General features: G+C 41.9%; 1 protein-coding gene across 2 annotated transcripts in view; it reads right to left on the minus strand.

The window, feature by feature from the left end:
• The window catches only part of TAPT1 (transmembrane anterior posterior transformation 1), a 65,700-nt gene extending 59,191 nt beyond the window's left edge, over positions 1-6,509 (minus strand). The window contains exon 1 of one of the 2 annotated variants that reach the window (XM_057302039.2): positions 6,355-6,509. Coding sequence is in view for 1 of the 2 variants with exons in the window: in XM_034958339.4 (XP_034814230.3) it covers positions 5,311-5,500 (190 nt within the window). In the remaining variant the exon portion in view is untranslated. Of the gene's footprint in view, positions 1-5,310; positions 5,501-6,354 lie in introns of those variants that run through there. The other variant, XM_034958339.4, reaches the window with a different exon arrangement.
• Positions 6,510-11,835: the final 5,326 nt, after the last annotated feature.

Consider the following 11,835-nt stretch of genomic DNA (forward strand, 5'->3'; position numbering starts at 1 on the left):
TGAACTCCTAGGCTCAAGCAATCCACCCGCCTTGGCCTCTCCAAGTGCTAGGATTATAGGTGTGAGCTACCGTGCCCAGCCGTCAACTGTGAATATGTAATATGAGGAAAATAATACCAATCATAAATCCAAATCAATTCCTCCAGCACATACGTACATATATATATATACTTTTTTTTTTGGAGACACAGTCTTGCTCTGTCACCTGTTGCCCAGGCGTGAGTGCAGTGGCACGATCTCGTCTCACTGCAACCTCCACCTCCACCTCCTGGGTTCCAGCAATTCCCCTGGCTCAGCCTCCAAGTAGCTGGGATTACAGGCGCACACCTCCACGCCCAGCTAATTTTTTGTATTTTAGTAGACACAGGGTTTCACCGTGTTGCCCATACTGGTCTCGAACTACTGAGCTCAGGCAATCCACCCACCTCAGCCTCCCAAAGTGCTGGGATTACAGGCGTGAGCCACCGCGCCCAGCCCCTCCAGCATATTTTTACATGATATCATCTCCTACCACAGAATTGCTCTGTGATCCAGAACTTAAATTCAGAAAAAGCATAGTATAAATTGCTTTTTCCTCACCCCTAAAAGAAAAAACCACAATGTTTAATTATCTTCTAAGAAAGCTTATTTTAGAAATAAGAACCAAAGATTAAAAAGTATTAATTAAAAGTAATGAGTAATCATAAATATATTTATATGTTCAGTAATATGTCTAAATATATCTTTCTTAAAATAGCATTGAGCATTTAAAAAGTTGGAAAGTAATACTGGTTAACTGTTAGGAAAATATGAAACATGCATATCTCCATAGTCTTAAATAACATAAAACTTTAGTAAACTTTATTAAGGTTACACTAAAATATTAAATAAGCTTATTAAACAGAGACACACTCTTGTACCAGGCCAATTAGTAATCAGCTTTTCTGGGACTCAATAATACAACAGCAATTCTGCCTTCCTAAGTCAAACATTAAGTAAAGAACCATTTCACACAGTATATTCAAGTTTTTAAGATGTTCGAAAAAATGTTTATAGTCTCATTTAGAGGAGTAAAGAGTAGAATATTTACACATGTATAGATGGAAAACAGGTATAAACAAAGGAGTGACTTTTTCCAAGGTCATAAGGTTATAAAGCAAAGGATTACAAATGAGAATAGAATATCATTAATTTGACAGTCAATGCTATATAGGCTTTCCAGAGACTTCTTTCATGCAAGTAGTCCCCAAATTGGAACACCAATGAGCTGCTAGGATTGAATTTCAGAGCATAAACTAAGTTAAAGTTAAAAACTGTAAAAAGCCAAGACACTGAACTGATCAAAAACCAAAATAAGTAACTTTTCATTGTTCGTTTGGTCTATATATACTAATTAAGTAAAGCAAGTGAGAATTTTAAAAGCAAAGCAATAGTTTGTCAGAAGTAGCTAATTTTACTTTGTATCTGGTTTGTGGTTACTCCAAGTAATTTCCCGGTTTTATTATTTTTATTTTTCTTTGTGAACAAATTAATTGGCTCTAGATCATAATTTTAGAATCAGTCACCCTTTAATCATCCATTTGGTTAAGTTTGGGGCCACTGGGATAACTATGTGATATAGGTGAAGACTGGTTAAATGAAAACATATTTTAATAAAAATGTATTTGTAAGAAGAAACTGACAAATTTTCAATTACACAAAGAATAAGACATAGGTAATATGAATAGTTAAAACCTTCGTCCCACTCGAAATCTTTTGAGGGTATTGCTAAAAATTCCGTTGACTTTTCTGGGTTTCATTCTTCCTGCCTCTGCTCAATCTCTAACAGAGGTGAAGCAAGAAGAGGTCTAACCATGGTTAAAGGGAGAGGAGAGAGGCAAAAGAGATGGATAAGTTGAAGTTTTAGAAGTCCAGAGTCACTGTTAAAGGAGGAAAGAAATGGGTCCATGGCACTGTACCAGTAGAAACAATATGTTCACCTATACCCGACTTCAGGCTTTCTTGTTTTACAAGCAATACCTATCCCCAAGCATCTCCAACACCTGCATTACACAGGTATTGTTTTTTCATCTGTGCTACCCTCACAGGTGCTACCCTTATTTACACCAAGCCTTCTGTTAAGTCTCCATGGTGACTAGAAGCAACCTAGATGCTTCAGATACTGAACTATCTAGTAGTGGCATTATGAAACAGAACCAAACTGATTAGGCAAGCAGTCTAAGCAAGCACAGAGTTTACAAAGCAATTCAACAACCCAACCAAGCCAAAAACACAGATTTCCTAATGCTTAGTCCAAAGTTGATTTGCTGTACTTAGATTCCTAAATAAAAATATGGATATACACAAACTCTCCTACCTAGGACTTCTGCAGATGAATCAAGTGGGGAACAAGCACAAAAACATAATATTGATTATTTGGTTTTATGTCAAAAGGAACAACAGAAGTTGGTAGTATTTTCAAGGACAGGAAGAAAATACAGAAGAGATCAATCTGCAGTTCTTGATAACCACTATATCCAAAGTTCAAGGCCAGTAACCACATATGCAACAAGGAAATACACAATGACCATTCTGAGAGAGCAAATAAAAATAGGAATGATGAGTGGGATTCCCAATTCTAACTATGTTAAAAGGTGTAAGTACTCGCATCTGAGACATGCTTCAGCCTATTGCCAGGCTAAATATAAGTCAGAACGGGAGTTCTGAGAACGAAGTGATGAGGAAAAGAAAGCTTAGACTTAATGGAGACACATGTTTAGTATAATACAATATAGAGCATATACAGCTATTCATACAGACAAATATACATATCTAGTTTCTAAACACATAAATCAACAAGGAGAGATATAAAACAAAAAATGAGCCTCAGACACCACGTTTTGATTTATTTTATTCACATGGAAAGATTTGGATAAGTACCTAATATGTACATTCATTTAGGGAATTCTAGGCTGTTGGGACTGATCAACAAATGTCTTACCTGTAGGAGCCCTAAATTCCTTGTGAGAAATGATAAAGGGAACTTTGGAACTGACTGATGGTTCAGCCACCAAGACACTAAGATTATGACTTTCAAAAAGAAAAGCCAAAGGTTGCCTTAACTTGCAGGGGGATCTAGATCTCAAGAGCAGGGGTGCTAGACTCTCAGAGGCACACAAGAATATAAAAAATCGACAAGTAATACCTTAAGTCCGAGCATCTAGCCGTGGAGGACTAGTTTGATTCAGGGAGAAATGCTATCCAAATGACTCTAGGTGCTGCCACTCAAAGGCCCTCTGACCCAGGCCAGCTCCTAGGGAATCGTTTTTAAAAATTCTTAAAGGAGGGGAAGGAAGGATTACAGAGCAGGGGAAGAGGGCAGCGCTAGACTTAGCAGCCTGGGCATTGAAGAAGGACTAAAATAATTGTTTCTAGTGGGGAAACCTCTAACAACTATGGTTATCGGAGCTACAGACTGGGTGCTAGCAGTGGCAGGAGCTATGTGACTAGCAGAGCAGGGACACCGGGGAAAAGAAGGAGGGGCTTATGTGGAGGCTCAGAGAGAACACTGGCCAGTGGCTCCAGCTGAAATACTCCTGGAATTTGGAATTCTCACCTAAATCCTGATCGCCAAGGCTAGTGTGACTTGGTAAAGCAGGAGTGGCCACTGACATCTCCTCACACAAAATCAATGGAACTGGGGAAAGAACAAGGACTACCCCAACAGCTAAACCTGGAGGCATCTCCCTGATAATGACTTCCTGCAACTATGGGTTAAAAAAAATCCAGCCTTAAACATGGTGAACCATGTTGGTGAAGAATGGATACGTGGTATAATGAAGTCCATGGAAGTCCAGGTATCCAGTCCCAGAAAAAGCCAGGGAAGAAGTGTTAAGTGATACTGCAAGCTCAAGATCTGTGCTCATCAATAGGCTTCAAACAACTTCATTTCCTCTCCACGCAAATAACAAAAAAAAAAAGGCTTTTAAAATGGTGGCTTTCCTGCAACTGAGAAATGTTTTAAAGAAAGTATAGTGAAGCCTGGCTATATCTATCTCTATTTACAACAGAGTGCTTTTAATATTCAAGTCTAAGTAAGTAAACAGTTGAGAGATTTGATATTTTGTCTTACTTAGATCCTGCCAATGCAGAAAGTAAATACTCTTGAAAGCAAATGTTTAACTGAGAACTAAACCAAATAAAGTATGGTTGAGAATTTTTAAGTGGTTAATTGAAAAAGACCAAACAAGACCGTCTGTAATTTTCCAAAGATATAGACTGCTTCAAAATCGAACCTACGTCCAGTTCTGGGAATCAGCAAATCAATTAGAATCTCATCTGATCAACTTTATGCCCCTTAAGTTCTTTTAAAATTTCAGTACTCAAGTACAATCAATGATGTAATCAGCCTCACAACTTAAAGTTATTTGCATGAACTTCAGGAAATAACGGCTAACACAGCCCCTTTTGGACAACAGAAGTAATTTTTTAGTTGGAAGAAATTTAATGGAGTTATGGTTCAGTTGCTGTTTACAGCTTGAGAATTAAAACGTTGGGTTCACTCTATATTCAAGAAGACATCCATCTCAAAACTTTTTCATTTAAAACTAATCTGTAACTGTAATATGAATACAAATGCAAGTTTTAAAAATTATTTTAAAATGAGAATAAAAACCTACAGCTTATAGAAACTGTAACATTGTAACAATACGTTTAAAACTGGTCATTGAATGTAGGATTCATAAGTACACATTTTCTCATCTAGTAATTTTTTTGGCATGTTTCAGTTCAGGAAAAGTTCAGATGCAACATTTTATGGAGTGTTAAATATTTCTGTACTGGGCAAAACTACTGAACTTCATGGTCACTACCACACCGTCAGCTGTCTGTGAAAAATCTACTTGCAGGGCAAGTTAACAGGTTTCTATGGCTCAAGTTTGCTTAAAATACAGAACAAAAAAAGTCACCTTGGCATGAATATAATTAAGAAATCAGCCGTGTACTTCTCACGTTTGGGCTCAGAGACGTGGGAGATGCCCGCCAACCTAAGACCTTCCGAGGGCGGTGCAAGGACCGGGACAGAACTTTCCCGGCCGCAGACCGCTTCTAGGGCACACCTGGCCTGGCGCGGCCGCGGGGGCCTCGGGGCTGCGCGCGGAACCCGCCCGAGGAGCTGTCAACGGCCGCGGAGCCTCGGCAGCCTCGGCGGCTCCGCGCGCCCACAGCCTGGGGAGCCCCGGGAGGCAACGGCGGCCGCGCGGCTCGGGGGCCGGGGTTCCAAGGCGCCCCCGCCGCCCTCGGTCCCCAGTCCGCCCCTCGGAGCCCGCCACGGCCTAGCGCCGCCCGCCTCACCTGTGCGGCCCCGGCGCCTCTCCCGCCGCCGGTCGCTCTCGTAGAAGCCCAGCGTCTCTGTGAGCTGAGGCGCCGGCGGGGGCCCCTGTCCGCCGCTGCCGCCCGGCTGCTCCGCCTCGCCGCGGCCGTCCCGCTGCGGGCCGTCCACGCCGCCTTCCCCCGGGGCGGCCGCGTCGCCGACGCCCGCCATGTTCCGAGCACAACAAACTGTCCCCGCCGCCTCCCTCCAGCCTCTGCCTCCGGCCGGCCCCCTCCCCGCCTCGCCCCGCCCCTCGCCGGAGCCCGAGCCGCCGCCGCCGCCGCCGCCATCCGCGGCCCGCCGACCGGCGCGAGCCATTGGCGTCAGCGACGCGTGTGAGGCCGCTGCCGCCGCCGCCGCCGCCACGGCAGCCGCCATCTTCTTCCTGCCCTCGCCGTGGCGGGCGGCGGTTTCTCGCGCCGTGGCTGGCTCGGCCGGCCGGGGCACCGCGCCGGGCTCCATGCAGCTGGGCTGCGCGGTCCCGCAGAGCGGGCGCCTCCGGGGCTCGGGTCGGGGACCCGGCAGGAGCGGGCCGGGGATGGCGGCGGCGGGCGGCGGGTCGGCCGTGGAGCCCCGGGGAGGCGGCCGCCACCACCGCTGCCTGCAGTCTGCGAGGTGTCCGGCGGCCCGCTCAGGGCCTCTTTTGGAGACTCGGTGCCCGGAGTGCGCCGGCGCCGCCCGCCAGGTCTTGGCACTGCTGGCGCGGCCGCAGCGGCGGGGGCCCGGCTCCAGATCACCGACCCCCACGAGCGCCGGCCCTGCGTGCCCGCTATTTTGGTTCCATCTCTTCTGCATATTTATGCTTGCCTGTTACATTCCCTGGCCTCTGAGTGTCCTTTGGCAGTTTCCAAAGCATTTTGGGCAAGAAGGAGCTTGGGCAGCTTCACAACAGGTGGGGACGCGCAGGGGAGGGGCCGCGGCCGGACCGGCAGAGAGTTTCAAGGGCTGGCGCGCCGGCGGACTTTCCACACTGTCTTTCGGGACTGGGGTTAGGAGACAGCCCTTGGCCACCACTGTGTCCTTACTTTGTCGCTTTACTTGGGGCTGGACCTCCCCTTTCCAGCTCTGGCGTGTGACCCCGCAACGAGCGTGGTGTCGAGACCACCACCAGCTGGGGCGGTGGGAGCGAAGGTGCCCCAGGCTCGGGGAAGGTGGAGACCTTTTCCCCGCTCCCCAAGTGATTGTTGCGCGCTCCGGTGAGGGGACAGTGGTACCTCGATTTCCCGTGTGCCAGCTTCGGGACTCAGCTGTGCTTTTGTGTCTCTTTGATTAGCAAAAGCAAAACGAATTCCTCCCCGAACACTAAGCTTCCTGGAAACTTCTCTAGACCTAAACTTGAGAACCGCATATAAATGGGCCTTGAGGGTTCTGTCGTCAGTAGCGGGTTACGTGATTGCAAACTGAGCAAGTTTAAAACGGAGTGGGCTTTGGGCTGCAGAGCCGCCTGGCATTCTGACAGCTGAGCAGGAGGCAGAGGTGAGAGTCCAAGATGGACTAAAAATGTCCCAGCAGCTGGGAGCCCAACCTCGGCCCAACCTCGTTGAAAGGAGGAACATTCGGTGCAGCCGTCGGAACCTTATTATTTATGAAACGGGACAGCTCACAGGATTACATTTCTAAGCCAATCCTGTGACCATCCTCCATGAAATTCTCTATTTTGGTTGCATGTGGTCAAAACTGAGCCTCACTGAAACAATTGAAAACAAATACTCCCTACAAATCTTAAGAATCGTTTTGAAAATCAAAAGGTGGGGAAAATGTTGTGGCTTCTGAGCTTTCTTCAGCCCATATTCTATTATTCTCTGATGTTTTATGGTGTAAAATCATACCCATTCCATTATGTATTGATTGTCAAGAAGGAAGTAGGCTTTTATTGCTATTTTTATGTCAGTTTCCATTTACTGTCTCACCACATTTATTGGGTTATTGCCTTTGCCTTTGACTCAACAGGAGCTGGAAGGGTAGGAATCCCAAATTCTGTTTCCTAAGGCAGCCAGTTGTCAGAATGGACTTTCCTCATTTTCTATTATGAGGCCTGAGGAAAGACATTCAGTTCCAAAGGCTGTGCCTATCCTTTTAAATAGAAGAGAGAGGGCCCGGCACGGTGGCTCACGCCTGTTGTCCCAGCACTTTGGGAGGCCGAAGCGGGCGAATCACGAGGTCAGGAGTTCCAGACCAGCCTGGCCAACATAGTGAAACCCCGTGTCTACTAAAAATACAAATATTAGCCGGGCGTAATGGCGGGCGCCTGTATTCCCAGCTACTCGGGAGGCTGAGGCAGGAGAATGGCTTGAATCCGGGAGGCGGAGGTTGCAGTGAACCGAACCGAGATCGCGTCCCTGGACTCCAGCCCGGGCGACAGAGTGAGACTCCGTCTCAAAAAAAAAAAAAAAAAGAAGAGGAAGCAGCCGTGCCAAAAAAAAAAGAAGAAGAAGAGGAAGCAGCCGTGCCAAAAAAAAAAAAAAGAAGAAGAGGAAGCAGCCGTGCCAAGGCTAGGTACTGCCTAAAGAAGCGGGGGAACAAATTGGAAATGTGGGAATGCGAATGTGGGCAAGTTGAGGAACTTGTAGCTTCTCGTCGGTTGAATCTTTTCACTGAAGCTGCTTTATTATATCTGACATGTGAAACTACACAATTTCAAACAAACCCATATTGAAGTCAACATACAAAAAAGCATTTAAAAAACAACCATTAGTAAAAATAATTTTTTCAGTTAACGCTATTCTTCCCTTGTATAGGTGTTGATAATCAGATAATCAAATAGCTTATTGCATATGGAAAGTTGTTTTCTTTGAGTTAATTCAACATATTGCAACTTAGTTAGAATCCAGGAAAATAGTATTTTCAAATGTGTATTTGGAATCTTCAAAATACTAGGTTACAAATTACCTTAAAACAAGAAATATTTATGCAGCATAGAAGAACCAGCAGTTCTCTGAGGAAGATAAATAGTTAAAATATCATAATGCACTTTATATCAGTTGTAAAAAGAAAAATATACAGGCTTAGATTTATGGTATTACCGTTAGAAAAACAATATGAGTATTTAAGAAATATAGCAACCCTAGCCATTAAATAGGCATCAAATAACATTCTGAATTAAGTTATAAGATAAAACCAAGATTTGGATGACAATGACAATATTGTCCATCATTGTTATCCAAATCCTGGTTTTATCTTATAACTGGTTTTAGGGGCAATTGTAGTGAATTGCCCCTAAAAGATGTTTGAAATTCGTTCCATACACTTCCTGAATCAACTTAAGTATTGATTTCACAAACAATAAGATGGTGTGCTGTAGCATGTCATCGCACTAGAAAGAAAAAAAATACTCCACTAGTGGGAAATAATTTCAGCAGAGGAAAGTGATGAATATTGGATGTGTGTTCAGAAATCAGAGGTTGATAAAGTCTTAAGATTGCTATATGCACTATGAGGCTAATGTATTTTGAAAATTGCAAAACAATATTTTTTAAACAACAAAAATTTGGTGAGTAGCGTACACAGACTTCAAAAATAAATTGTGTAACTTCATATTTCAGTAAAGATTTAACAATAGTGATTTTGTGGCTAAACAAAATATACTGAACCCATTATGTATAAACCATGGATTCAGAGCTCCAGAAAATTATCTTAATGAGGCATATAAACTCTTTTTGTTTAATGTCCACACCAAATCATTATGGTCTGCCATTTCATGAAATAACAAGTTTTAAAATAAGTGATTTTTTTAGTTTGTATATCTGTATTCTTTCCTACCAGGTATAGCACAGTGTAGTACAAGGGCCTACAGTTACAAGCCTTGGGAAAGATACTGTTTTGGCCACATATTTCATCTATGTGACCCTGGAAAGAGGGTCTCAGAGGGCCACTGTGGCCCTCAGTGTCTTTTCATTGGTAAATTGGGGCAACATCTTTTGTATAATGAAAGCTGAAAAAAATAACGATTTTCCTTTTATTCTCCCTTCCTTTCATTTAGGCTGTAGTTTTCACTTTTTAACTACAAAGCAATTTATCTCTTGATAACACTTCTAGTGTATTGTCCCTAAAGTACTTTTGAAAGTAGTTCTGTACACTTTTCCTGAGTAATAAAAACATCACATATTTGCTAACTTGAAAGAATCCCGAGTCAGGAGATGGCCTGGATTCTCTCTGACCCTTCAACTAAAGTCTTTGACCAAAGGAGCACAGGTGACCCCTTTCTGCTTCATTTTCTGACCTGTAGAGTATTGGACTCAATGACTGATCCTCCCTTGTAGCTCCAAAATTCTGGGCTAAACTCCATGCACCTCCCTTCTGAGTTAAAAATAGTAGACAGACCTGCACTATCAACATTTGTAGAAAAATATGAAATGCTTAGAGTCACTTTGTAATTGAGTCTAAGATTTGAATGCATAGAGTTCAAATGCAATAATTGTGTTGATAACACAACAAAGACATGTAAGTTTTTATGTACCTTTATGTTCTATGCATTAGTCCTTCATTCCTTGGCATGAGGAGAAGTGATGGTTTCTCAGTGACCTTCCAGAACTCTAAGGCTGTGTTTCTCACACCAGGCCTCAGGGTTTCTACATTTTGAACAAATTTCCAGTATTGTACCCATGCACACCTGAGTCTAAGAACTCTGCTGTAAGGTGACATTAAACAGCACCTGAAGTTATATTTGAGATGATTACTCAGTAATCAATGTACAGTTGATTTTCATAGTGTGGATTCAAACCCGGAATAGAGCACAGTTTTAATTAAATCTGTATTTCTCAGTTGAAACTTTATTTTAGCATTACATGACTTCTATTTCATGAATCATAAATGTCATGTTTCTTCACAAACTGTAGTTCTGAATTTAATTCATTCACCATTTTGTCGTCAAAAAGAAGAGTTGATGTTGTTGAAAGATCTAAACAGCTTTGCAGCTGATGTTCTAAAGAAATAAAATATACCACTGAACCCAGATCAAGCCTTTGCACTAAATTAATGTGAGTTTGAATTTCTGAGTTTCAGTAGTAATATTTTCTATCTTTGGTAATCATTTTTGGACTGACGCTCATTACGTTTTATTCTCTTTGGGCTTTATTCCATGGATTTGTAAAGGACACCAGTTCGCTTTATTTCTGGAAGATGTAACACAAATTAAGTAATGTGCCTTTGATTCCAATGTACCTGTTACACCTTAACTAAAACTGTCATGAGCAACATCATTTTTAAAAGCATTTCTTTGACATGCAAATATATGACAAACCATTGTAAATAGGACTTTTTGAAAACAATACTTTGCTAAAAGGGGTGTTTTATGAAGGATATTATGTTCTGAAGACCTAAAAGTAGGTTCTGTTTATGTAATAAAAGTGTATGAACCTATATAATTTCATGGCTTATTGGCTTATAGGGCCTTTTATTCATGATCAGATATAAAATTTATTTTGTGCTGTACTTTAAATTTCTGGAAAATTTCAAAATACTGATGAAAGGGGCCCTGGTAATGACTCAGCAGGCTTTCCATTCCAGATTTATCTCTAAGAAAAAAGAAGTGTTTCTCATTATCACGATGAAAATAAATAGACGTTGTTTCAAACTGTATTAATCATTTAGTCGGTTAATTAATAAGAATCCTTTTGCAGAATAAATTCAGACCTTCCAGTAAATGTGTTGATAACTGTCAAAAATCCTTTTTTATAATTCTAGCTAGCAAAGGCTTTCATTTTGGAATTCAGGAAGCAGGGGAGATTTTATTTATCACCCAGTTCCTGTTGCTAGTCCTTTTGAATTTTGCCTTTCAGAGTTTTTTTTTTTTTTTTCTTTTTGTTATTCCCCAGTGGCAAGTTATTTATTGCTTCTTTTGGCCACTCATCAAATAGTAGTTGGTAATCAGAAGATTTTACATGATATTTAGGATAATTTTTTGCTTTTTTCTAGTGTTTCTGGTTGAACTATGATGGATTAAGGTAACTGAGTAATTTTTCTCTTGACATTGATGCCCTTTAAGCTCTTTTGGGCTGTGATCCTGCTCTTGTAATTAGCTTTCATCCTGTTCATTAATCAGTGTTTCCATTCTGACAGTTTTTCCTTTTCTTTCTCCTCTTGTTTCTGAGATATTAAAAAGTGAAAGCAGTCTCTTACAAGGATCTATTGTTTGTTATCTTTTAGGCAAACCCAAGTATTTATCTCTCTCTTTTGCGTTCATACCAAAATTTATTGGAAATGCACGATAAATTTTCAGATTCTCAAAAATCTCAGGGTTTCTGCTTTCCAGGTTTTAGAAATTAGTTTATCTGATTTCAAGGCCTTAGATTTTCAAATTGCTCTTTTATATGCATCTATTCTATTCCCTTTTCTTTTCAGTTCTAAGCCTATGTTTATGTGTAAAATGCTTCTCTTGTTTCTGACATTTTCCAATTTAGTATCAATTTCTAATAATGAACCACTGTTACCTGCTTGTCTTCCATGTGGATGCTTAATAAATACTATAACTTAGGTATACAGTTTCATGGAGGAGAATAGAAGAATGT

This window comes from Pan paniscus, chromosome 3 (genome assembly GCF_029289425.2).
Source record: "Pan paniscus chromosome 3, NHGRI_mPanPan1-v2.0_pri, whole genome shotgun sequence".
Classification (NCBI taxonomy): Eukaryota; Metazoa; Chordata; class Mammalia; order Primates; family Hominidae; genus Pan; species Pan paniscus.